Source organism: Gambusia affinis, linkage group LG08, assembly GCF_019740435.1.
Source record: "Gambusia affinis linkage group LG08, SWU_Gaff_1.0, whole genome shotgun sequence".
Classification (NCBI taxonomy): domain Eukaryota; kingdom Metazoa; phylum Chordata; class Actinopteri; order Cyprinodontiformes; family Poeciliidae; genus Gambusia; species Gambusia affinis.
The window spans coordinates 29,876,690-29,903,416 of record NC_057875.1 but is presented as its reverse complement, the minus strand read 5'-3'; the positions used below and the strand labels follow the sequence as shown (position 1 = coordinate 29,903,416).

The 26,727-nt window shown below is 40.1% G+C and overlaps 1 protein-coding gene across 9 annotated transcripts in view; it reads left to right on the top strand.

The window, feature by feature from the left end:
• LOC122836077 (suppressor of tumorigenicity 7 protein homolog) overlaps positions 1-26,727 on the top strand; it is a 53,265-nt gene that overhangs the window by 17,637 nt on the left and 8,901 nt on the right. For 8 of the 9 annotated variants that reach the window (XM_044125742.1, XM_044125748.1, XM_044125750.1 and 5 more), the window contains 7 exons: positions 17,310-17,392; positions 22,978-23,137; positions 24,455-24,509; positions 24,751-24,866; positions 24,954-25,029; positions 25,575-25,729; positions 26,558-26,655. In XM_044125742.1, the coding sequence (XP_043981677.1) occupies positions 17,310-17,392; positions 22,978-23,137; positions 24,455-24,509; positions 24,751-24,866; positions 24,954-25,029; positions 25,575-25,729; positions 26,558-26,655 (743 nt within the window). Of the gene's footprint in view, positions 1-8,036; positions 8,190-17,309; positions 17,393-22,977; positions 23,138-24,454; positions 24,510-24,750; positions 24,867-24,953; positions 25,030-25,574; positions 25,730-26,557; positions 26,656-26,727 lie in introns of those variants that run through there. The other variant, XM_044125749.1, reaches the window with a different exon arrangement.

Sequence of the window (26,727 nt, the reverse complement as noted above, 5' to 3'; positions counted from 1 at the left end):
CTACATGGTGCTTTTGGAACATCACAAGCCAAACTTGTTATGAACGGATCCCGTTTGGTTACAGCTGAATTCAACGAAACCACCTGCTTCTCCTCCGCCCGATGCGCGGCAGGAAGCTCTGCTGACTCAGCAGATTGAACGATTTAAGATATTTTCTAGTCAACGTCAACATGATAAAAGTCGAGTCGATGTCGAGTTGTCTAGTCGTTGTGATGTCATAGCAACGCAAGACGCAAACTTTGGAGTAACGTACAGGCTTTATTACCCGTTTTCACGGAAAAATACGGCATTTACACAGAACAGCAACAAGTGAAACAACAAAACATCGGGATAGTTTATGATAAATAATAAGTTGCTGGGAAACCAACATTCAAAAGGAAACACACATCTTTTAGATGACATTACCACAGATCTTTATTTAATCAGCAACATAACATCATAATGTATTAGTTAGATCGTCGTGACAAAGACACTCGCGAGCCGCTAGGTGACATCCTTAGCGGGAAGGGGGCGAGTTTTAGACGGTCGACTGCAGCTGCAACTCCATCTCCTTTTAAAAACACTGTAAAACCACAAATATGCATCCATCTACATATCATTTAAACTAATGTATTAACTTATTTTTCTTGTGTCTTGTGACGTATACTGTGCTGTCAGATCAGCACAGGCTGTCACCACCGGCAATCACATGACTGTGACTAGTCGACATGAAATGTAAAAACTCGCGAGACGTCCTAGAGTCGACTAGTCGACTAATTGGTTCAACCCCTAATATATGTATCAGTATACACGATGAATAAACACATCATGTATATTCATTTAAAAAAACAAAAACTTGTCAATAGTGTTAATATTGACTTAAATCACTGATACAACCAGTTAGATTTTCTTATAGTTCAGAAAATGGGAGTTTCCATCTGAATTGTTCTTGTTTTTCCTGGAGAACAAATTGTGCTCAGCTAAAAATGTGTAATACGATTTCTCTGCATGCTTTCTTCTTAGTAAGCAGAGTCTTACTACTTCAAAAAACTTCAAGAGAAAACCTGAAAGTTGACTGAGATTGGCTGCAAAAGACCAGGGAGCAGCGATAGCATGCTTGGAACCAAGTGGCTGATTACTGAAGCAGGAAGGAACTGAGGGATTGAATAACTGATAAATCCACTCTGAACAAGAGAAATAAAAACACAGAAATCAAGAAAGTCCACAAACCAGCAACAGAAAACAACCCAGTAAAAAAGAAACAGTCAAGATAGCAACCAAAAGTTAGCAAACAGGAACATAAAAACAGGAAGTCACTATAACACAGAACTTAAGTTTCAAGATCTATGGAGAAAAAAACAACTACAGACAACAACTTTGACCAGAACATAAATACAGAACACGTATGAGAATGAGCTAAATAAGGAGCACAACATGAGATCTTTATTTTAGCTCCTACTTTTGAGTAGAATCTTTTAAGCATGATAAAAGTCCATCATTCATGTAAAAAAGTACATTAGTCTTTCTAGATGCTGCTTAGTCCTTTTGTTCTCCAAGTGACTTTAATTTTAAATACCTTATGATGGTGAAAATATCTGAAGTTAACTTAAACGTTGAAGTTGTCAGGGTGACCTGGTTGTTTCTATGTGTGGTGAGTTCACTGTAAGGAATCCACCGTACAAAACCATGGTTGTATTCCCCCACACACGCTTTCTTAGAATAAAACCCATTTGCAAATAAGTTTTGCTAGTTCACCAGATACACTGAAGTGCAACTGTGAAACTAAAAAGCACCAATAGATCTGTTTAACTACAGACTCATTCGATAAATTTAGAATAATACTGAGTAGTTTATTCATTTTAGTAATTCAATTCACCAAGTGAAACACATTATATAGATTAATTCCACACATAAACCTTTACTTCCATTAATTCGGATGATTTTTAGGTTATTTTTAAAATTTACTTTTAAACTGACAAAGTTCTTGGTGTAATATATGTAACATATGTTCTAAATTATTGAATATGAATATACTGATATGTATTGATTCTTTCATGATACCAACAGTTGTTAAAAACACTATGCAGTATCAATCTGCACCTTACTGTTTGGCTTTTGGGCTAACCAACATTTATTTTCCTGCTATTTCACTTTCATTTCTTATCCATGCATAAACAAGCAGAACAAAGTTCATATTACAGCCTCTTTCGTTTTAGTATATTAACTGTGACATATGAGCAGCAAAGCGTACTTACTGAAAAGAACAAAAGAAACAAATAATTGGAAAATAAACCATTTTAGATTTATTGGAGGCTGTAACTCAGACAGTTCTTAGTTAACCTGGAAGGAACCATTCTTTTTCTTTATTTATTTTTGCTTTATTGAAGACAAATTCAGGTATATGACCTTTAATCAACAGCAATGACATGTAATTACGTTTATGTAAGTCAACATGCCAAGTTCATTTCATTATTTGTGAAAACTACGTTGTGAGGACCTACATCTTTGAGGATTTATCTGTAAGAAAATGTAAGTTCATATTTATTTATAAGTAAACAAAGAATAGGTGTATTTTCACCTACTCTTTGTTTACCTTGTGCTAAAACCAGTTAGCCCATGAGTGAAACTATTCAAGCCTAAAACAGTATCTCAGTGCTAAACATGTAGCAGCAGCTCAGACATCCCCAACGACCACAGTCCACAGAGTTCCTGAAACTCTTAAAAGCTCAGTGGGTATAATATTACTTTGCGCCAGTATGATGGTTGAATAACCTTAATATCAAATTTAGAACAAATATCCATCCATCCATCCATCCATCCATCCATCCATCCATCCATCCATCCATCCATCCATCCATCCATCCATCCATCCATCCATCCATCCATCCATCCATCCATCCATGCATCCATCCATCCATCCATCCATCCATCCATCCATCCATCCATCCATCCATCCATCCATCCATCCATCCTTCCGCCCGCCCGCCCGCCCGCCCGCTTATCCGGGGTCGGGTCGCGGGGGTAGCAGCTTCAGAAGGGAGGTCCAGACTTTCCTCTCCCCAGCCACTTCTTCCAGCTCCTCTGGAGGAATCCCAAGGCGTTCCCAGGCCAGCCGAGAGACATAGTCCCTCCAGCGTGTCCTGGGTCTTCCCCAGGGCCTCCTCCCGGTAGGACGTGCCCGGATGCTCACCAGGAAGGCGTCCTACCAGATGCCCGAGCCACCTCAACTGGCTCCTCTCGATGTGAAGGAGCAGCGGCTCTACTCTGAGTCCCTCCCGGATGACCGAGCTTCTCACCCTATCTCTAAGGGAGAGCCCAGACACCCTACGGAGAAAACCCATTTCTGCCACTTGTATCCACAATCTCGTTCTTTCGGTCATGACCCAAAGCTCAAGACCATGGCTGAGGGTGGGAACGTAGATCGACTGGTAGATCGAGAGCTTCGCTTTTTGACTAAGCTCTCTCTTCACCATGGCAGACTGGTACAGCGCTCGCTTGACGGCAGACGCTGCGCCAATCCACCTGTCCTCATTCGTGAACAAGATCCTGAGGTACTTGAACTCCTCCACTTGGGGCAGGAACCCCCCCGACCCAGAGAAGGCACTCTACCCTTTTCTGGCTCAAGACCATGGCCTCGGATTTGGAGGCACTGATCGCCATCCCAGCCGCTTCACACTTGGCTGCGAACCGCTCCAGCGAGAGCTGCAGATCACGACCTGATGAAGCCAAAAGGACCACATCATCTGCAAAAAGCAGAGATGCAATCCTAAGGCCACCAAAGCGGATCCCCTCAACACCTTGGCTGCGCCAAGAAATTCTGTCCATAAAAGTAATGAACAGAATCGGTGACAAAGGTCAGCCCTGGCGGAGTCCAATTCTCACCGGAAACGAGCCCGACTTACTGCCGGCAATGCGGAACAGACTCTGACATCGGTCATATAGGGACCTGACAGCCCGTATCAAGGTGCCCGGTACCCCATACTCCCGGAGAACTCCCCACAGGGCTCCCTCAGGGACACAGTCGAACGCCTTCTCCAAGTCCACAAAACACATGTAGACCACATGTTGGGCGAACTCCCATGCACCCTCCAGGACCCTGCTGAGGGTGTAGAGCTGGTCCAGTGTTCCACGACCAGGACGAAAAACATACTGCTCTTTCTGAATCCGAGGTTCAACAACCCGACGGGCCCTCCTCTCCAGAACCCCCGAATAGACCTTGCCAGGAAGGCCTAAGAGTGTGACCCCCCTGTAACTGGAGCACACCCTCCTGTCCCCCTTTTTGAACAGGGGGACCACCACCCCAGTCTGCCAATCCAGGGGAACTGCCCTGGATTGTTGGTTGGGTTCTCCAGAGATTGGAGAACCCAACCCAGAGTCCCCAGGCTCAGCTTCCACATGTCGGTGGGATTGAGGAGGTCTTCGAAGTACTCTGCCCAGCGCCTCACAACATCCCGAGTTGAGGTCAACAGCACACCATCCCCACTGTAAACAGTGTTGGTGCTGTACTGAGACGCCGGATGGTGGACCAGAATCGCCTCGAAGCCGTACGGAAGTCTTTCTCCTTGGCCTCTCCAAACTCCTCCCACGCCTGAAGTTTTGCCTCAGCAACCACTCGACCCGCATGCCGCTTCGCCGGCCAGTACACATCAGCTGCTTCTGAAGACCCACAGGCCATAAAGACCCGATAGAACTCCTTCTTCAGCCTGACAGCTTCCCTCACCGAAGGTGTCCACCAACGGGTTTGAGGGTTGCCGCCGTGACAGGCACTGACAACCTTGCGGCCACAGCTCCGATAGGCCGCCTCTACAATGGAGGCACGGAACATGGTCCACTCAGACTCCATGTCCCCCTCCTCCCGCGGGACGTGTTCGAAGTTCTGCCGGAGATGGGAGTTAAAGCTCCGTCTCACAGGGGATTCCGCCAGACATTCCCAGCAGACCCTCACAACATGTTTGGGCCTGCCAGGTCTGACCGGTATCATTCCTCACCAGTGGAGTCAACTCACCACCAGGTAGTGGTCAGTGGACAGCTCCGCACCTCTCTTCACCTGAGTGTCCAAGACATATGGCTGCAGATCTGATGAAATAATGACAAAGTCAATCATCGAACCACGGCCAAGGGTGTCCTGGTGCCAAGTGCACATATGGACACCCTTATGCTTGAACATGGTGTTCGTTATGGACAATCCATGACGAGCGCAGAAGTCCAACAACAGAACACCACTCGAGTTCAGATCAGGGGGGCCGTTCCTCTCAACCAGGCCCCTCCAGGCCTCACTGTCATTGCCCACGTGAGCGTTGAAGTCCCCCAGCAGAACAAGGGAGTCCCCAGGGGGAGCACTCTCCAGTCCCTCTAGGGACTCCAAAAAGGGTGGGTAATCTTAGCTGCCGTTCGGCCCGTAAGCACAAACGACAGTCAGGACCCGTCCCCCCACCCGTAGGCGGAGGGAGGCTACGCTCTCATTCACCGGGGTAAACCTCAACGTACAGGCGCCGAGATGGGGACCAACAAGTATGCCCACGCCTGCTCGACGCCTCTCACCCTGGGCAACTCCAGAGTGGAAGTATGTCCAGCCCCTCTCAAGGAGACTGGTTCCAGAACCAGAGCCATGTGCTGAGGTGAGACTGACTATTTCTAGCCAGGCCCTCTCAACCTCTCACACTAGCTCTGGGTCCTTCCACACCAGAGAGGTGACATTCCATGTCCCAAGAGCTAGCTTCCGCAACCGAGGATCGGACCGCCTGGGTCCCCTCCCTCGGCCGCCAAAACAAATATCTTTGATATTTAAAAATTTTAATTGAGTCTCACCATTTTTTAGTAAACACCAACATTCTTTACTTTTTCTACAACTTTGCTTCCATTGTCCATCATTAGCACATTTATATCCAATAATCCTACAAAGTGCCGCATTTTCTTCTACCAGTGGTATTTCTCAAGGTTACCAGAGATTTATTCTTCTTTGTTTGTCTGAGACTGAGTCACACAGGTGTTTCAGGTCTATAAAAAAAAAAGCTTCCTAAATAGCTAAATAGCTAAAAAAGCTATTTAGCTATTTAGAAATAGCTAAATAGCTAAATATTTAGCTATTTAGCTAGATAGCTAAATAGCTTCCTATTTAGCTGTCTCCTTGATACTGAGCTTCTTGGTATTTACTTACTTGTTTTCATTTCCTCTTAGTCTTGTCTATTAATTTTCCTTTTTGGATTTCACACTAACTGACGGTTTGTAGTGTTTTTTGTATTAGAGCTAGATTATATTTTTTTCAGTTCCCAGCCAAGATTTCATCAGTGCAGTGTTAAACTGTTAATGGGCTTTGAATGGAAGGAACTCCTGAGTCAGTCCTCAAAGGAAAGCTAAGATGCTTACTGAAGATGGCCATTTGATCGAAGCTTTCTGACGGCAACCAGCTGTCTCAGTTGCTGTGGTAACCCCTGTAAGAACTGCAAAACGCCAGAGCAATCGGGTTTCTGTGGTAACTGCTGACTTCTGCTATTTTTGTCCCTTTAGCGCTCGTAGAGCTGAAGGTTAAGTAGCCAAAAACTTGGATGTTGATGGGAGGTTTTTGGTAAAACCCTGTCTTTTATGTATTTTCAACATCTTTCTTTAATCATAATCTGATACAATGACTTGTCATTTTTATCAGCATGAGGGTTTTAGTCTGTTGCCGATTCAAACTCTGTTTTTCCCCTTTATTTGCTTACAGTTATTAATATTTTAATATTGATTCATTTGAACATACACTTCTTTTTTGAAGGGGTGTTGATTATGCAACATAAAATTTTAATTAAGAAAGATAAATTTAGATTTAGGCTACATAAGTTTCAAAGTCTACAACATCCACTATTAAATACCAGTCAACTGAACAGACACTTGTACATCTTTTTTGGATTTTTGTTGTTAAACTTTGACTCCTAAGTTTTGACTCCTGTGCTGGACTGCCCACCCCAGCACCTATAGCAGGGGTGAGCAGTCCTGCTCCTGGAGGGCCGGTGTCCTGCAACTCTTAGATGCCTCCCTGGTCCAACACACCTGAATCTCCTCCTCAGTGCAGTCAGGTTCTCCAGAGTCCTGCTAATGACCTCATGATTTGACTCAGGTGTGTTGAAGTAGAGAAACATCTAAAAGTTGCAGGAGACCGGCCCTCCAGGACCAGGAGTGCCCACCCTAACACCCTGACATAAAGGAACAGTCCAGAGACCAACCTTCACACCTGCCACGAACTGTATACTGGTAGTAGTGGTAGTATCATAATGTGGGTCTATTTCTGAAGCATTCAAATCCATAGTGAAATGGTTAAAAGTTTGACACTATTTCCTACTGGATAGTGATCCCGAAAACACATCAGTACTGGTTATAGAATAGATAACGGCAGTATCTGTCTGAAAACCTTTCTGTTCATGAGAAATTGTTACCTACTCAGCAAAGCAAGTAGTTCCTGTTTGTTTGAGCAGTAAGCTTTAGATTAACTCATTAATCCAAAAGTTGCATTTCTACTTCCGACACTAGAAAAAAAAGGTGTGTGTATCTTTTCTATTGTGTGTATGCAAAGATCTTGATTCAAGTGTAAGCAATAAGGTGTATTTACCGCCGGTTCCATGCCAGAGCATGTCTTTCACCCACCTCCTATAGTTAATTCTGAGTTGTCTAACCCTGTGATTGTTTGTTTAAGCTGATGAGTGCCTGTGAGGACAAAGGTCTCAGTGATTCTGTAACCCTGCCTCAGTGGTCCAAACAGATCTGAATCGGTCTGTAAATTTGTGTCTGGTCTGAGGACTAAGAAAAAAAAAAGTATTTATTGAAATTTTGGTTACAAGATGAATCTTCTGTAGGCGTGAAATCTAAAACACATTATCCTGTCCCCCTTTAGAGGTGTTTGTAGGTTGTCATGGTTACCTCCACAGGAGGGTCGACTAAGATGCACCCCACCCCTGCCCTGCTTCATTAAAATCCACGTTATTGATTGGCCAGACGGGCAGCTACACGCCACCCCCCGCTGTATGGTTTTTGTGGGGTTACCGGGGGATAGAGCGGGACAGAACCAGCAGCTTCCACTTGAATGGGCCTCCTTTCTCACACACACACACACACACATGCAGCGGCCCAGCTCGGAAAAGCCAAGATACACCAGGCTGGGGGCTCCCGCTAACAAACATGTCCTCTGAATGCCTGGCTAGCTGCTGTCTAGACGGTTCTCCATAGTGGAATGGAGGGTAAGTGATGTGGCTAAATTTGGTCTGCAGCTGGCACACTGTGTATAGTGGGGAATTCTCAAGCGCTTCTGTTTGTGATGTTCACCCTTCAAATGGCCTTTTCATGCTGTACAGCAGGTGCTTCTGTACATTGAGCATTGATATTCATGAAGGCCTGCTGAATGACTGTGTTTCTGTGGCTGAGCTTAGTGCCCCTGTGTGTGAGGAATACACCAGCTGTTGCAGATATCTCTGTTTACATTGCGGCTTGTTGAGCAGGCCAAGAATAAACCTTGTATTTATCTGCTGTTGCCGTGTAATTAGATGTTTTCCTTTGTTCTCTGTGGTCACAGGTAATAATTACAAATAGGAACTATTGTGACTTAAACAACCTATAGCTTCCTCTGATAAAAAAAATGTAAATAGATTGATAAACTAATCAATTAATTGATTTAAGATAATAAAGTTATGTTATTTAGTTGTCAAAAACAGCAGATGTATTTTGTTTTTCAATAAAACGAAATATGTAATCTTACTTTATTAGATAGGTGATGGATAGATCAACATATTGGATGGTACTTTCATATAACAAAAATAAAATTCTAGTCTTTATCTATGTTTAAATGAGCAAAATTCCTCCATCTCACTGAAATGTATGAGGGTTAAATAATCCAAATGTAGGGTTGAGGTTGATATGGACACAAATGAATTAATCCAATCATGACTAAGGATTTTGTGTGTATAATCCTGCTGGAGTCATTGCTTTGTAGAACCACTTTTTACTGTAATTAGATCTATAAATTTGGGATATGTCTCCATCAGCTTTTCACAATGAGACACGGAATGTGGCCAGTAGCTCTTAGTGAAAACAGCTCAAGTTTAGCCAGACTTGGATGGAGAGCTTGTTAGAGCATCAATGTTCCAGTAGCACAACAAGTTGATGTTGCAAGACACTTTCAGGGAGGATTACAAAGCCTTTTCACCATCTCTGTGTGCTTTGTGAAGCCCCTGTACCAGTCCAATATCAGTTGACTTGTAGAAGGGTAGACCTTTATTTCTGCTCTAGTGTTCGATCACCAACTGTCTCTGTTTTCACCTTAAACCTGGGGGATGTTAGTAACAGACACTGCTTATCACGCCTATCAGAAGCACATTATATTGCGTCATAAACACACAAAGACAGATCATTGGACTTCAGCTAAATAGGTTTTTTGCAGTAGAAGTTACAGGAACAGCCAGAGGCACCCCAGAGCAGGGATTGTCTCTGAGGGTTTATGACTGAACTACTTCTTCTTCTTCTTGGATTTACTGGTAGTTGGCAACAAACTTTTAGTAGAATTATCGCCACTTACTGGAATGGAGTGTGGTTCGTGATGCTCTCTCTCTCTCCCTCTCTCTCTCTACATATATATATATATATATATATATATATATATATATATATATATATATATTCACATACACACACACACATACATGCATAACTTTGTATTCTATCCATCTATATCATGCACCCATTCACAAACACACATACTATCATCAGATTCTATGAAATAATTTAGTTTTCTTTAAAAATTGAAATAACTATTTGTACCTGTTTCCTCCCCAAATTCTTCCTCAAAATATCTAATAAATTAATCTTTTCCTTTATACATTCAAACTCTCTCCTCATACATCTTCTCTCTCTTTCATATTTATGACATTCTAATATAACATGTTCTATTGTTTCATATTTTCCACGGTGATCACATTTTCCAGTATTATGCTTTTGAATTTTAAAGTGTATTAAGTCCTGTATACCCAAATCTTAACCTTGTCATCACTCTTTCCTCCTTTCTATTTCATCTTCCATTTCTTCTTTCTCCTATCTTCTGAATTTTCTTCATCCCACATTTTTTTTTGCAATTTTCAGTTTTTCTTTAACAATACTCTTTCCCTCAGATTTGCTTGTTTTAACTGTAAAACTAATATTATTGTGAATTGCCCTTTTTGCCATTTTATCTCGTTTCCTCCAATATGTGCTGGAACACAAATATAACTATCAAACCCAAATTTTGTATTCTGAATAATGTATGAAATTTTTCTAATAAAATGTCTGTCCTACTGTCTGATTGATTATATTTAAACTTAGTAATGCAGAGCTTGAATCTGAACATATTATTTTTTTGATGGTTTTAGCCATTCATTGTAAAGCTAATAATATTGCCAACATTTCTCCTGTGTATACTGATAATCCGTTTGTAATTTATTTTCCTATTTTTACATTGAATTCTGGTACAAAAGCTATTCCTATTTATCCATTTAGTTTTGATGCATCTGTATAAATTTGAATATATTGATAATAATTGTTTAAATGTAGCTGTACTGAATAACTATCTACGATGTGACTAAATTCCAGTGTGTTTTTGTTTTCAAAAACAATCTAAACAGAAGATAGCACATTAAACATAAAGCAATCCTGGTGGTGGTGATAAGCTGATATATTAAGCAGATAAAATATTTTCATCTGATGTAAATTGTCATTGATTCATCAGAGTGTCTTAGGACTAGTATGGTCACAGGTTATGGTCACATAGCTGGTTAAATGTGTGTCTTTTATCATTCTCTTCAGACCAGCAGTTTGCCGTCTGTAGCGTCTTGTGGAAAGGTCACTTCTCCCGCTGATTCTGCTGACATTTAGTCCTGAATCTGTCTGATGCGCTCTGTCTTTAAATTTATCATGTTATCCTCCTTTCTAACCAACATGAAAGCCAACAGGCAGGTGCAGGGAGAGCGCAATTGATGTGCACCCCCTCACATACAGTTCAGTGCAACAGCTATACTCCTAGCTTATTCTGTCTTTGCTGTTACTGGTGTATTAAAAAACGTACATAAAATAAACACAACCTGATCCTGGAGGGGGGGCAATAAATCCTGGTGGCCCACCAGGCTAATATTGCACTGGAGGAAACCCTGTAGTTCTTTGGCTGTAACAAGATCTCGTCATACAAGATCATGCGATATTAAAGTATCATATTAAGTCTCGTTGAGATAAATGCTATCTTGTTCCACTCGGAACTTTGAATGCAATAGAGTGAAAGGCAAGAAAATGGGCAAGTACTCCAAGTTGTTTAGATACAAAAAGAGTACGAGAGTAAGGGTACGTTAGGCTACACTGCAATCACAACTCATTCTATCAGTAGCAACTGCAAAACGTCTCTCACAGCAAACCAAGCGTAGTGAGAGAACTGTCCTAAGGTCTGAAGACATGAAAATAAATCAGAACATAAAGCTTTTTTTTGTTAAATTTGTGGCAAAATCTGTAAAAATGTAGAATAAAGACTTTTTTGAAGTATAAATGTAATCTTGAAAGTAATAAAATCTTGTCTCATTATTGTGAAATCAGCATTGTGTCTCACCTGAGTTCAGGCATCTTTACACCTCTATTAGTTTTAGATGCATATGTTAGGATTATTGGTAGATTTTAAAGAAAGCATTTTGATAGGATTTATCAAAATGCCTTTGGAGCATGGAGTCTGTATGGTCGAGTCTCAATCAGGCTGCTGAGTTTTACTCCATTCTTCCTTGGAAAACTGTTCAAGGTATATCAAGTGTTCTCTATCAGATTCGTTTCCATCTGCAAATGACCTACAGCCTCAGGAAACCATTTTTATTCACAAAACCTTGTTTTCTCTTTCATGAATAATTTGCAACAGCGATAAAACAGATAAAAGATGTCCTAACATGTTTTTAGATAATTACCTAATTACGGTAAAACAAATATTTGTGTTGCCCAAATGTGACAAATATTTTTGTTTCGAAATCTGCAGGCGCTTTTGTAAACAGTGACAACAGAAATTAAGACATAAAAGTCGAGGTTTAACATGAGCAACCCGGTAAATTTGTATTTACTGGGTTGAATGATTATTTTATATAGAAACACTAACACATGTTCAATTCAAAACAAGACATGTTGAAAAATGCATTTTGTTCTCCAACTTTACTGATAAATCTGAGCTATTGAAGTCTTTAAACCTTTGGGATTGTGACTTGAAAAATGTTGCACTGAAAAAGATGAAGAGCAGAAATGCTATCATGTTTTCAAAGCTGTTAATAAATGAAATATGCATACATATAGCTTGTTCTGTTCCCTGTTCTGTGGGTAATTATGGTTCATAGGGCGACTTAATTAGAAATCATTCGTCAGGCAGACAGCAGCGTCCTCTTCTAATTCAGACCAGTGGCAGCTGTGATGAGGGTTTTACTGCAAGCCTCTCAGAAAGGTCTTCTCTGTAGGAGTGAGAGGCTCCACTTCACTACTCTGAATAGCTATCCAGCTGCACTTAATTTATGCACGTTTGTCTGTGTTTGCATAAGGCCGGGCTATCTGAGTGCCGTCTCCTCTCATTCTCAAGACTTAATAAGGAGGCAACATGACCTTAAATCCTCACCCAGATGTACCAGATTAGAGGGATAAAGTATTAAGAGTTATCATTCTGTATTAAAGTTAATGTGATTTAAAAAAAAAAACATTACATTTTTAAATCTCAACAACACTAATGGATAGCTCTACATTTACCAGTATTATAGTCCCATGAATGGAGAGTGTAGCAGGGAAAAAAAAGATTATTTTAGTAATTTTACAGTAAATTTAAGCATTTATTTTTGTACCTTGCTTAAGGTCCATAAGGTAAAACTGAGATTTAAATACCTTGACTGTATTTAGAGACAATATCTTCATCACAGTGTCAGTGTGTTTAATATTCACATCACAATTATTTAGAGTGCAACAATTGTTGGCTAATACAGTCAGTGCCTCCAGGATTTTGTCATTTTAATTTAATTTTTAATTTTTTTTTTTGCTAAGTCATTTTTTTGGTAATGACTCCAGAAATATTACAATATTTTTTCCTCATTAATTCTCTTTCAATCCCTTGGGATACAATACGATACAATGACTATAACTTGACTTCAGGTAAGGCTGAGGCAGCAGAGTATGTAGTGGAAGTTAGAATTACTGCCACCTACAGGTGGGAGTTAGCAGTCACTTAAAGCTAACGTTTCTCACCTTTTTTTCTGAAAATATGCAATAAACTCACAATTATGCATTAGCGCAAAAAATTTGGTGATCCAGAGGGATTATGTATTCCAGGTGCTGTGAATGTTAATTTTTAATGCTAATGTTATATTTGGCTAGTTGGATGTCAGGCAGCAGATCACACCAGACACTGACATTAAAATGCATAAGGTCAGAGTGATGTAAGCACAGATGAGAGGAAAGAGAAATCATCACATATTACTACTAATATCTTCATTGCAATATTTTTTTTTTCACCATTTGTATTTTATAAATTTTTAGTTTGTGTACATCATAAACAAACTGCAACATGAGCGGAAGAGTGTTGGTTTATCAAAGCGTTAAATTCTAAAGTTTTTGGCTTGATAAACTTTTTTTTAAATTCCACGGGAAGATATGTTGTGTGGTGTTTTCAAAACAAAGTGACAAAAGAAATAGTATTTAAAACTCCTTTTCAGTCTTTTTAGGTACTTCTACAGCAAAGCTCCAGACACATAAATGCAGATCCGAAACTTTCCTATTAATGCACGTAAAATACAAGTTCAAAAAATAAAAACAGTTTTAAGAATAAAATTCTTGCATCAATAAAATCTGGTCAATTTAATCAGAGACTGTGCTTTTTTGACCACTCGGCATTTTACTGTTGTTAGAAAGCTGATGACAGCTGGCACTTTTAAAGAGACAGAGCATGTTTAAGATTCACACACAACAAGCCTTATCAGACACTATGGGGACTAACTTCAATTCAGTTTTACTTCTATAGCGCCAATTCACAACAAATGTCATCTCAAGTCATTTCAATTTAATTACAGGTTCTAGTTCTCAAACAGTACTTGAAGCTCAATTCTTATTTCAAATTAGTTAAAAAAGTTTCTATCTAAGGAAGCCCAGCTCTTTCAAAGTTACACATTTTTACATTGTAATTGAGAACTAAGGCTTTTCATGCTTTCTCTATGTCTGAGCCTCAGCGATACTACCTCGCTGTCGTTACTTTGTAATTTGTCACTGCTTAAATGTTTAAGGAATTATCTAGGAAGAAGTTATAAAAGAAAATTTTTTTCTCTGTGGATAAAGAGACATCCAGCAGTTTGGAAAGTCAAATGAAAGCCCTTATAAGATTAATTAAACTGTGTAAATGGAACAAAGAAATGTTCTCTTCCGAACATTATACAGTTGGATAATATATGGTGGTATGTGGACAAGTTACCTGCAGCTTGTTTTCTCTTCCTCCTGGTCAGGTTTGTATGGCTCGTTATGGTGGAATGGTGCCTCCGTTTTTCACTCTTATTGCTTCCATCCTTAGTGATATTCCAAACAATACAACAAAAGGTTGCGGGAAAGTAAAAGGTCCCCTGACACTGCAAAACAGGACATTACCTGTCCAGATCATTACAAGAAAATTTATAAGAAACAGAAATATGAAATATAGCGGACTTAATTCAAACCTCAGACTGAAGAACTTTTGGCCTCCAAGTCACTAAAACTTAAACTCTTTTAAATCCCAGATCTCTCTGTGCTAAAGCTCTATTCATTAATGATTTCATCACTGAACATAATATAGATGTTATGTTTCTGACAGAAACATGGTTGAATGACAATAATGAACTGATTGTACTAATTGAATCTGCGCCTCTTAACTACAATTTCTTAAGTGAGAATAGAAAACATATAAAAGGAGGAGGCGTGGCTTCAATATTTAAGAATACTGTAAATAGAAGTAAAATCTCTTTGGGTCACTTCACCTCTTTTGACTATCTTGGAATTGAGATTAAAGGCCTCAAACAAACTTTAACACTAACTTTATACAAAACTCCAACATATGTGGAAAATTTCTTTTCTGAGTTGAATGAGCTTCTATCTCTCATATGTATTGATTATGATTGTTTAATAATTGCTGGTGATTTCAACATTCATGATGACAACCCCCGGACAGAAGGGCTAAAAAGCTCTCAAAAAATCAGAGGATTAATCTGCACATCCACTATAAAGTCAGTACTAACACTGTGCCCAAACAAAACAAATACAGGAAAAATGACCCAATTTCAACTACTTAATTATAAAACCCTAGAGGAAATTATAAGTCAACTCAGCTCCAGTTCCTGCTGTCTGGATGTTCTACCCTCACATTTCTTTAAGAAAGTTCTGCCTGTTGTTGCTACTGATCTGATCCAAATAGTAACTCATCGCTCTCATCAGGCGTTTTCCCCCAGGCCTTGAAAACAGCAGTAATCAAACCACTTATAAAAAAGAACAATCTAGACAAATCACTACTGCAGAATTACAGGCCGACCTCTGACCTCTGACCTCCCATTCATCAGTAAATTTACTGAAAAAGCTTCAACAGTTAAATAGCTTCCGAACTAAACCAACCGCTGTTACTCCTTCCTTCCATTTAACTGGTTTCCATGGTTACCACAGCACAGAAGCTGCCCTCGTAAAAGTGTTCAATGATATCCATGTAAAGATGGACTATGTGAGAACCACAGTGCTGGTTCTGTTGGACCTCAGTGTTGACCATGACATATTACTGAATGGACTGGAGAGTTGGGTCGGACTCTCCGGTCCAGTGCTTAACTGGTCTGAATATTACATAAAGAACAGGGATTTCTTTGTTTCAATTGGAAACGTCTCATCAAAGAGCTCAAAGGTCACATGTGGGGTACCCCAAGGTTCAATCTTAGGACCTTTCTTATTCAATATTTATATGCTCCCACTAGCTCAGGTTATAACAAGAAATAATATTAGCTACCATAACTATGCAGATGACACACAGCTCTACATTACGATGTCACCAGGTGACTCCATCCAATCACTGAACAGATACTTAGAACAGATCAATGTGTGGATGTGCCAAAACATTCTCCAGCTGAACAAAAACAAAACTGAAGTTTTGGACCTAAAGAGGAACGATCTAGAGTCAGTGCACAGCTTCAGTTACTACAACAAAAAATCAGTGATCAGCCCGAAACCTGGGAGTAGTGATGGACTCTGACCTGAACCTTCAGAGCCACAAAAAGACAGTTACAAAGTCGGCCTTCTATCACCTGAAGAGCATTTCCAGGATTAAAGGACTAATGTCTCAGCCAGATCTAGAGAAACTCATCCATGCCTTTATCTTCAGTCACATTGATTATTGCAACAGCGTCTTCACAGGTTTGTCCAACAAATCAATCAAACAGCTGCAGCTGATCCAGAATGCTGCTGCTGGAGTTCTCACTAAAACCAGGAAGATAGAGCACATAACACCAGTTTTAAAGTCTCTCCACTGGCTCCCTGTAGCTCAAAGAATAGACTTTAAAATATTGTTGTTAGTTTATAAATCACTGAATGGTTTAACACCACAATACATTAAAGATCTGCTGCTGTTGTATCAACCTTCCAGAACTCTCAGGTCTTCTGGTTCTGGGGATGCAGAGCAGAACCAGAACCAGAACCAAATGAGGAGAAGCAGCATTCAGCATCTATGCACCACAAATCTGGAACAAACTTCTAGAAAACTGTAAAACAGCTGAAACACTGACTTCCTTTAAATCTCAACTAAAAACCCACCTGGTTAGGATTTTATTTGAAACATAATCTATTACAAATTTAATGACGGAATCTGACTTAATGTTCTGTTTTGATTGTTGATTCTATGTTGCATTGTATTTTTGTGTTTGATTTGATGTAAAGCATTTTGAAATGCCTTGCTGCTGAAATGTGCTATACAAATAAAGTTTGATTGATTGATTGATTGATTGATTGATTGATTGATAAAATATGCCTTTATGGTCTAGTTGGAATTTGGTTCTTATGTAATTTCACATCTGAGCAGCAGGGCTCTCTGGGAAGCGCCATACACAACAGGAAAATTATATTCTGCATGATACATTTCCTGTGCTGGAGTTACAAATATTCTTGAATCTTGAGCCTTTTTGATGTTTCTCTGTAGACACAACCTACTATTTTTTTTTTTTCAAAGATTCTATAGAATTTGATCTTACAAACATGTTTTCTAAAGCAGGTCTCTGATGGCTGGAAGAGAGACTGTTTTATTAGGAAGAACTAACCCTTGTACCATCTTGTTTTTTGTGTTCTCTCTGTAGTAAGCATGTTTCTCAACACCTTGACTCCCAAGTTCTACGTGGCTCTGACAGGCACTTCATCCCTCATATCTGGACTCATATTGGTAAGCTGTGCTTGTCTTTAGATTTCACATGTCTGCACTAAAATAGGCATTCATGATAACTTTCATATGAAATATTTGAACTTATTAACAATTCAGACATGTAGGGATGCACTAGTAATAAAATATAGGACGTTATGGTTAATAATATTTACTGATAATGTATATATTATACACATAAATCGACACTTTGGAAAAACACCGCAGCCCTGAGCTGTATCACTGTAACTAGCTGCGATTCTTTTACGCAAAACTCCTTTGTGCGCAGAACTTTGTCAGTATTTTACTTATTTTGAACAAACACAACTTTGCAAGTTGCTTTGCTTTGAGACAAAGCTTTAAATCCCACCTCCGGCAGAACTTCAAACACGTCCCGGGAGAGGTGGGGGACATGGAGTCTGAGTGGACCGTGTTCCGTGCCTCCATTGTCAAAGCGGCTCATCTGAGCTGTGGCCGCAAGGTTATCAGTGCCTGTCGCGGCGGCAACCCTCGAACCCGTTGGTGGACACCTTCGGTGAGGGATGCTGTCAGGCTGAAGAAGGAGTCCTATCGGGTCTTTTTGGCCTGTGGGACTTCAGAAGCAGCTGATGTGTACTGGCCGGCGAAGCGGCATGCGGCTCGGTGGTTGCTGAGGCAAAAACTTGGGCGTGGGAGGAGTTTGGAGAGGCCATGGAGAATAACATCCGTACGGCTTCGAGGCGATTCTGGTCCACCATCCGGCATCTCGGGGGAAAGCAGTACAGCATCAACACTGTTTATAGTGGGGATGGTGTGCTGCTGACCTCAACTCGGGATGTTGTGGGCCGGTGGGCAGAATACTTCGAAGACCTCCTCAATCCCACCAACATGCTTTCTATTGTGGAAGCTGAGCCGGGGGACTTTGGGTTGGGCTCTCCAATCTCTGGAGTCGAGGTCGCCGAGGTGGTCAAAAAGCTCCTCGGTGGCAGGGCCCTGGGAGTGAATGAGATCCGCTCGGAGTTCCTTAAGGCTCTGGATGTTGTAGGGTTGTGTTGGCTAACGCGACTCTTCAATATTGCATGGACATTGGGGGCAGTTCCCCTGGATTGGCAGACTGGGGTGGTGGTCCCCCTGTTCAAAAAGGGGGACCGGAGGGTGTGCTCCAATTATAGGGGGGTCACACTCTTAAGCCTCCCTGTCAAGGTCTATTCGGGGGTTCTGGAGAGGAGGGCCCGTCGGATTGTTGAACCTCGGATTCAGGAAGAGCATAATGTTTTTCGTCCTGGTCGTGGAACACTGGACCAGCTCTACACCCTCAGCAGGGTCCTGGAGGGTGCATGGGAGTTCGCCCAACCAGTCTACATGTGTTTTGTGGACTTGGAGAAGGCGTTCGACCGTGTCCCTCGGGGAGCCCTGTGGGGAGTTCTCCAGGAGTATGGGGTACCAGGCCCTTTGATACAGGCTGTCAGGTCCCTGTATGACCGGTGTCAGAGTCTGTTCCACATTGCCGGCAGTAAGTCGGGCTTGTTTCCGGTGAGAGTTGGACTCCGCCAGGGCTGCCCTTTGTCACCGATTCTGTTCATTACTTTTATGGACAGAATTTCTAGGCGCAGCCAAGGTGTTGAGGGGATCCGTTTTGGTGTCTTTAGATTTCAAAAAGCAGAGGATTGCCTCTCTGCTTTTTGCGGATGATGTTGTCCATTTGGCTTCATCAGGTCGTGATCTGCAGCTCTCGCTGGAGCGGTTCGCAGCCCAGTGTGAAGCGGCTGGGATGGCGATCAGTGCCTCCAAATCCAATGCCATGGTCTTGAGCCGGAAAAGGTTAGAGTGCCTTCTCCGGGTCAGGGTGGGTGTCCTGCCCCAAGTGGAGGAGTTCAAGTATCTTGGTATCTTGTTCACGAATGGGGGAAGAAGGGAGCGGGAGATCGACAGACGGATTGGCGCAGCATCTGCCGTCAAGTGGGCGCTGTGCCAGTTGGTTGTGGTAAAGAGAGAGCTTAGTCAAAAAGTGAAGCTCTCACTCACTCAAATTTTATTTGTATAGCATATTTCAGCAACAAGGCATTTCAAAGTACTTTACATTAAATCAAACACAAAAACACAGATTTGCCGGTCGATCTACGCTCCCACCCTCATCTCTGGTCATGAACTTTGAGTCATGACCGAAAGAACGAGATCGCGGATACAAGTGGCTGGGGAGAGGGAAGTCTGGGCCTCCCTTCTGAAGCTGCCGACCCCGGATAAGCGGAAGAAGATGGATGGATGGATGGATGGAAGGACAACTTTGCAATTGCCGTGTTTCCACTTAATTAGAAACACAATTAAAATCACACAAATATGTGTATTCACGTGATAAATCATAAAAAAAAACATCTTGTGGCATCATTCTCCAACTACTTCCTGTCATGGTCTGTCCAGTTGTTGATCATGTGACTTGCTTGTGATGAGAAAAAAGTGTTTCCATGTCAGTTTTCCAAAATAAGTAAATTTTAATACACCAATAAAGTTCCAAATCATTTTTTATCAAAATATGAGTTTTGATAAAAGTCCATATAAATGCATTTCTTATGCATTTATATGGTAATTGGAAAAGCAGGTAGTATCATCTAACAAAAGACTAGACAATGACCACATGAGCAACTTCTGCTTGTTCCCCTCCAGAAACAAAGAGCAGCAAGATAGAAATCAATATCTGCTGTTAATATCTGCCAATACTGATATAGATGCCAATATGTCGCTCATCCCTACAGCAGAGTACTTTCATACAAATCAGGCTTTTTTTTTGCTGATTTGATATTTTAAAGTTTCTGACTAGTCATTTATCAGCATGGATAAAAGCTGAAAATCGCCACATTTCAGTCACCAAACCATTTCTTGGTGCATCTCTGCTAAAATGTCTGGGACTCCTACCACTTTCAGATTTTGCGTCACATTTCCTGGTGCATCAACTGAGAATAAAAGTCCTATTTTCAGTTTGATGACCGTATGATTTTTAACTCCCGCTGTCATTCATCTCTTTGTCGGGAAAGAATTTTTATTGGCTTCTTTGTACACTTTGTAAGCCAAAGGGGTGATTTGTTAGAATCACTTATTGGTTCAAAAGCCATAATAAGCTTCACTGACTGGAAGTCTTTTCTCTTGGTTGTTCTTCAGTGGAGCATATTGATGCTCGTCTGTTCACCCAACTACAATTCAACTTCTTTACTGCTGTACATTATGTACCCACAGATTTCTAGATTTCTCCCGTTTCCAGTCTTTTTACAGAGATGGCAAACTGTGCAGCAGTGTTTGATCTGTAGTCTAAAATAGTCTTTCTGTTAATTAACTCCCTCTTTCTTCCCTGCAGGCTTCCAGCCAGTTTGTGTAGGAGGCTTGGAAATGGTTTTGAGCTTGGCACATGCTCTGAAATAACTAAATGAAAACAGATTGGTTTTTTGTTAAGTCAATGGCACAGCAATTTGAGTTTGTGTTGCTCCTCTTGGTCATTTCAGTGTGTAAGTGGTTGTCAATTCAAAGTCTTAGTAAAAATTAAAGCATACACGTTTCATTTTAAAATTTTACATCCCCAATACTTACCAGGTTATAAAATAAATATGAAGTCCAATCTTAGCTGTACAGAAACCAAGAATTCTCATGGAGTGTCATTTATTAATAAACAAAGTCAAATGGATCTGTGGAAACCTGAAGGGAGAAGTGGGCGCTGCACCCGAAGAACTGATCTTCAGCACCTTTATAAAAAAAAAACCTTTATAAAAACTTTGTTTGGGTTGTTTACTGCTCTGGAACTTTCAGGAGAGCATTAACGTGCTGGAGGAAAGGTTGAGCAACCATTTCTGTTGTTGGCCATTGATTTTTTTATTCCGATGTAAAAATAATTATTCACAAATGAAAAACATTCAAGAGCATCACTAGCTGCATTTCCGTTCATCCTAAAATTGTGCAAATTGAAATTATGAAAATAAATTAGCTGAATGGAAACACTGCAATTTTGAAAAAAGTTGATAAAACGTTTATCTGCTAGGATGCAGTGCAGCTCTCACAGCATCACATTTCATTCTTAACGGAAATATCAAAATTGTGAAAATGTGTTTTTCCAACATTCACAGAATATCGACCAAGATTTGCGCACACGAAGCTACTGTCAAGATTCTGACATTTATATTGTTAGCACAAGCATTTCATAGACTAAGCATTTCTTCTTATGGATGGGGGATAATAATTTTGGATTAAGCTCCTCTGAACACCATGGGAGCATAAGAGCCAAATGTGAGTTCTCTAAAAACTAAAAAACCAAAATGATGCCATCCCAAACACATCAGCTAATCTACAATAAAAGGACCGAAAAAGAAAATCAAAGACAAAAATTTCTCCTCAGTGATGTGAAAGACAAATAAAGTCACGCTGAAAACAACAAGCTACTGCTGCTAAGTACACCCATAGAGTCATGGGGTATACTTTTTTTCTCATGCCACATTTTCATTGTAAGTTTGTTTTTTTTGACAACCTACATTTCGAAAAATCTTTCTATCTCAACAATATAAATAAAAATTTTCTGAGTAATGTTCCGACACCTTGTTGGCATAGATAGAGGGACCTTGTTCCCTCTATGCCACATTTGTGGTATGGAGGTGAAGCGATGTCCAACTTGATACATTTGTGTTTACTTTCTTTCATCCTCACATATTTACACATATTTTTTTTTCAATTTAGGGATCTAAAACCTCACCACTGCTTTGAAAACTGCATTATTAATCAGACTGCACTTTAGATGTAATGATGTAGAGATGTGTATCTTTCAGTGACTTCAGATTCAATTTAAATTTTTAGAACTAGAATTTGATTCTGAAACCAATTTTTCTACTCAAACCATCGAGAGGTTCTGTTTAAATTATGTAACTGACAAGAGCAATAAACAGTGTAAACAAAAACAATTATACATGGTTCCATTCTGTATCAAATTTCATCATTTTATATTTAAACAAAAATATATTTGTGCATAAAATTTTGGAACTTAAATTAGGTTAGCAAAGCTGGCCTGGCCTTTTCTTGAAAAACACACACACACACACACACACACACACATATATATATATATATATATATATATATATATATATATATATATATATGCGACAGACTGGCGACCTGTCCAGGGTGTACCCCGCCTCTCGCCCGGGACGCAGCTGGAGATAGGCACCAGCAACCCTCCCGACCCCATTTAGGGAAGAAGGGTGTAAAGAAAATGGATGGATGGATGGATATATATATATATATATATATATATAAATTGTGTGTTTGTGTATGAACCCAGCATGCCACTTGGGTTCATGTGTCAGGCCGTGTTAATGAAGCTTGTTAGTTTGCAGCAACAACGCTGTGTAAAGAAAAGACTTTCTCATGGTTGGTAAAGTTGTTTAGCTCATGATGTGTTTTATCACCTAGCTCCTTGATTTTATTCCTATTTGCTTGGTTAGTGCTATGAAACTACTTGTACTGCTTTCAGTTTCTCTCATGCTAGTTTTATATTGTAAGTCCAATTTTATGATTTTGCACATTTTTCAATTTGATGGAAATGACTGTTTAATTCTGAGTTCAATAAAGCGTTCTATCATCTGTGCTTCCTTTCTCAGATCTTTGAGTGGTGGTATTTCAGGAAATATGGGACTTCCTTCATAGAGCAAGTGTCTGTGAGCCACTTGCGCCCCCTGCTGGGTGGAGTGGATAGCAGTTCTCCCAGCAGCTCTAACACAAGCAACGGAGACGCTGACTCCAATCGGCAAAGTGTGTCTGGTAAGAAGTGGCTGAGCTTCTTGTCAGAGTCCAAACACTTGGCAAAGAAGTGATGACTAAATGTGGTGGTCACACAATCCCATCATGCTTTACTTCTTCAATGTCTTCTTCTTGGCACATTGATGCTTCGAATTCAGAGCATTTCAAAATACAGGAGTCTTTTTTAGCTAACATTGCTCCAAGTATTTTTGAAAGACTTAGAATCTCAACTCTTTGGTAAAGTTACCAGTTATAACTTTAGTTTTATCAGAGCATTTATTAGTAATCTTAAGTCACATTTTAGTGTTGACAATGATTTTGGGTTATGTTTTAGTAGAGACTGAAAGATCAGAACAGAAATTGCATTTATTAATCTAACTTGGACTAACTTGTTTTGAGTTCCTTGTTTTGGTGTGTAAATCAGAAAACACCACCAAAGACCTTAGAAAGTCCAACTGTTTTTTTTATTTAACTGATTTAAACTAAAGCAATAAAACACACTGGACTTGAACAAATACATTTAATGATCTTTTCTTAATGTAGGGTTTACAAACAATTTTTCTTATGTTTGCTCTTTCAAAAAAATAATTTTTTTCAGATTCATTTTAAACTAATTTTGGCTTTTAGTGGTGGAAATTCACTCTCAAGCAGGACAGTCACCCTAAACACTCCCCCATATCTGTAACGAAATGCATATTTATGTTAGAATGACCTAGTCAAAGTCCAATTGAAGGATTTTTAGCTAAATTTTCTACTCAGACACTCCCCAACCACCCTGGAGAAGGCTTTTAAAGAATGGTGACTCTCTGGAGAGATGGAGGTCTTCCTGGTGACTGAAATGACATTTAAGGCCAAGTTTCCTTCTGATTTGTACATTAGTGTATAGATGTATGTAGTTGTATAAATGGGTAAATGTCTCTCAAGTATAAAATTGACAGGTTGTTTTGACTAGAAAAACGGTCTAAACATTGTTTCAATGTCCAGGTGTGGGCCATAGATGTAGAGATGTAACCGTTTCCTAACTGGTTGGTGGTTGGAATGCGACTGCAGCTGGTTTGTGAACTTTTGCAAGGCACTGTACATCTGGGAACTCTGTTCTATTATTAGATCTTTTACGCTAAACTGAACAACTAATCAGAGTGATGTCAATATGACAGGGATGTGGTGACTGTGCTGCTTAATAGTGTGTTATTTGTCCTTTTGGTGTGAAGAAGTGAAGACACCGTGTCCACCTGTGTTTTTAAGCTAACAAAGGATTATAGGGTAGATGTGAAGAGCAGACTGAGCTACTCTGATTTGACTCTCCTGGTCTGTGTTGTTCTTTCTCTGGCTCTGCAGAATGTAAAGTTTGGAGAAATCCTCTAAATTTATTTCGTGGAGCTGAATATAATCGGTGAGTATGAGAAAAGACTCGTCTGTTCTGCTGCTGCTCTCACCTTTTCTAATTCTCTCATCTGTTTTTCTTTCATGTCTAATCAGTTTTCATCAGTTTTTGTCCCTGTTAGCTGTTGTTGTTCCTCCTGATTCCTCTTAACTCAGCTGCTGTTTTCTTTTTGCCATAGCGTGATTTTAATCCTGAAGTTTCAGCCAATCACACCTGGTTTCTCCTGTTGTGCCATATTTCCTCTGTCCAGTTATACATGGGTAACAGGTCGAGAGCCACTGACTTACTACGACATGAATCTGTCAGCACAGGACCATCAGACCTTCTTCACATGTGACTCAGACCACCTGCGACCAGCCGATGCCAGTAAGAAAATCCATAAAAATTACATATGATATGTGCCTTAAGCCTAATAAATAAGGGGTGTGTGTGTATATGTGTGTGTTCCTGCAGTCATGCAGAAGGCGTGGAGAGAAAGAAACCCACAGGCTCGCATCTCTGCAGCACACGAAGCACTGGAGCTAGAAGAGTGAGTTCTGCACTGACAACAACAATCCACAGTGTACCATTGTGTGTAGGAAAAATCTTATAATTATTATTATAAAAAATGCACTGGGAACACTGCACTTTGTATTTTACATCCATCTTGCTCTCAACATGAAATCAGACTGACATAAGTATTTTATCGGTAGGGATGTACAATATATCCCTTCTTATATACAGTAGATATATATATATATATATATATATATATATATATATATATATATATATATTACAAATACAACCCTAACCAGGTGGTTTTTCAGTCTAGATTTAAAGGAGGAGTTTGTTCCAAATTTATGGTGCATAGATGCTGAATGCTGCTTCTCCTTGTTTGGTTCTGGTTTTGGTTCTGGTTCTGGTCAGACCAGTGAGACATAACTTAATTTTTAATTTTCCCATAGTGTTCAGAAGAATATTAAAGTCCTTTTTCAGACTCCGTGTGTTGACTTGGCAAACATGAGAGCTGATGTGAGGTCGTGTTGGTTTTTAATCCTCTGGTGGCTTTTTGTCTCTTCTGTCCTCCCATAGCTGTGCTACAGCATACATCCTCCTGGCAGAGGAGGAAGCCACCACCATAATGGAGGCTGAGCGGTTATTTAAACAGGCGCTTAAAGCTGGAGAGGGCTGCTACCGCCGCAGCCAGCAGCTGCAGCACCACGGCACACAGTACGAAGCCCAGCACAGTGAGTAGCAGCCACTGAGTCAGCTCTTCACACCGCAGCTTTTAACGTTACCATGTATGTTAGCAGGATATTATGAGGTTGATCATCATTAAGTAGTGCATAATGCAGGGTGCTGTGGTGTGCATTGTGTTTTCTCACAGATCCCACTTTTTCTGTTTTTATTTCTTCAGTTTAACCATATTTATTAACCCAAAAATATATAACTTTGATGTGAATGAAAAAAACAACAACAAATCTTTATCCAAAGGTCTTCATTCACTAATATTCTGTTTCACAAATTTACCAAACTTTTGTGGTTCAACAGAACCGTGACTTTACAAAAGGTGTTTGTTGCTAAGCTAAGCATAAGCTAAGAATCTTGTTTGTTCGATAAAAGAAAATCTCCCTTTTAAAAATGCTTTGTCCTCAATAAGTAAACTCCTGTGCTTACTTCCAAAATGATCAGGACCTTTGATCAATTTTATTTCTTTCATATTCTTTCTAAAGTCAGATGAAATTCCACACAGATGGACTCTGTTTATCAGTCAGGTGATTTCTGAAGGCTCTTAGTTTTCCTTGGGGATTTTCAGGATAAACAGGGCTGAATCTAAATTTATGCTACACTTTTCAGATTTTTGTTTGTAAAACTTTTCAAAAACTTCTTTTTATTTTACATTTGCTTTCTTTGTGTTGGTCTCTCTCACAAAATGTTTGTTCATGTGTGATTATAATGACACACAAATATGAAAAAATGGAAAGGTTAGAAATTCCTTTTCTACAACATTCTCAATTATTTGTTTGCTGAATGTCTTGAGTTTGTGGTGATTTGGTTTCCGGTGTGTTTCCCAGGAAGAGACACCAATGTGTTGGTGTACATAAAGAGGCGGCTGGCCATGTGCTCCAGAAAGCTGGGCCGAACACGAGAAGCAGTCAAGATGATGAGAGATGTAAGTGCACAGTAAATTTTCTTTTACAAAAAATATCACTTATAATTTTCTGAGTTTCTATCTGATAGAATT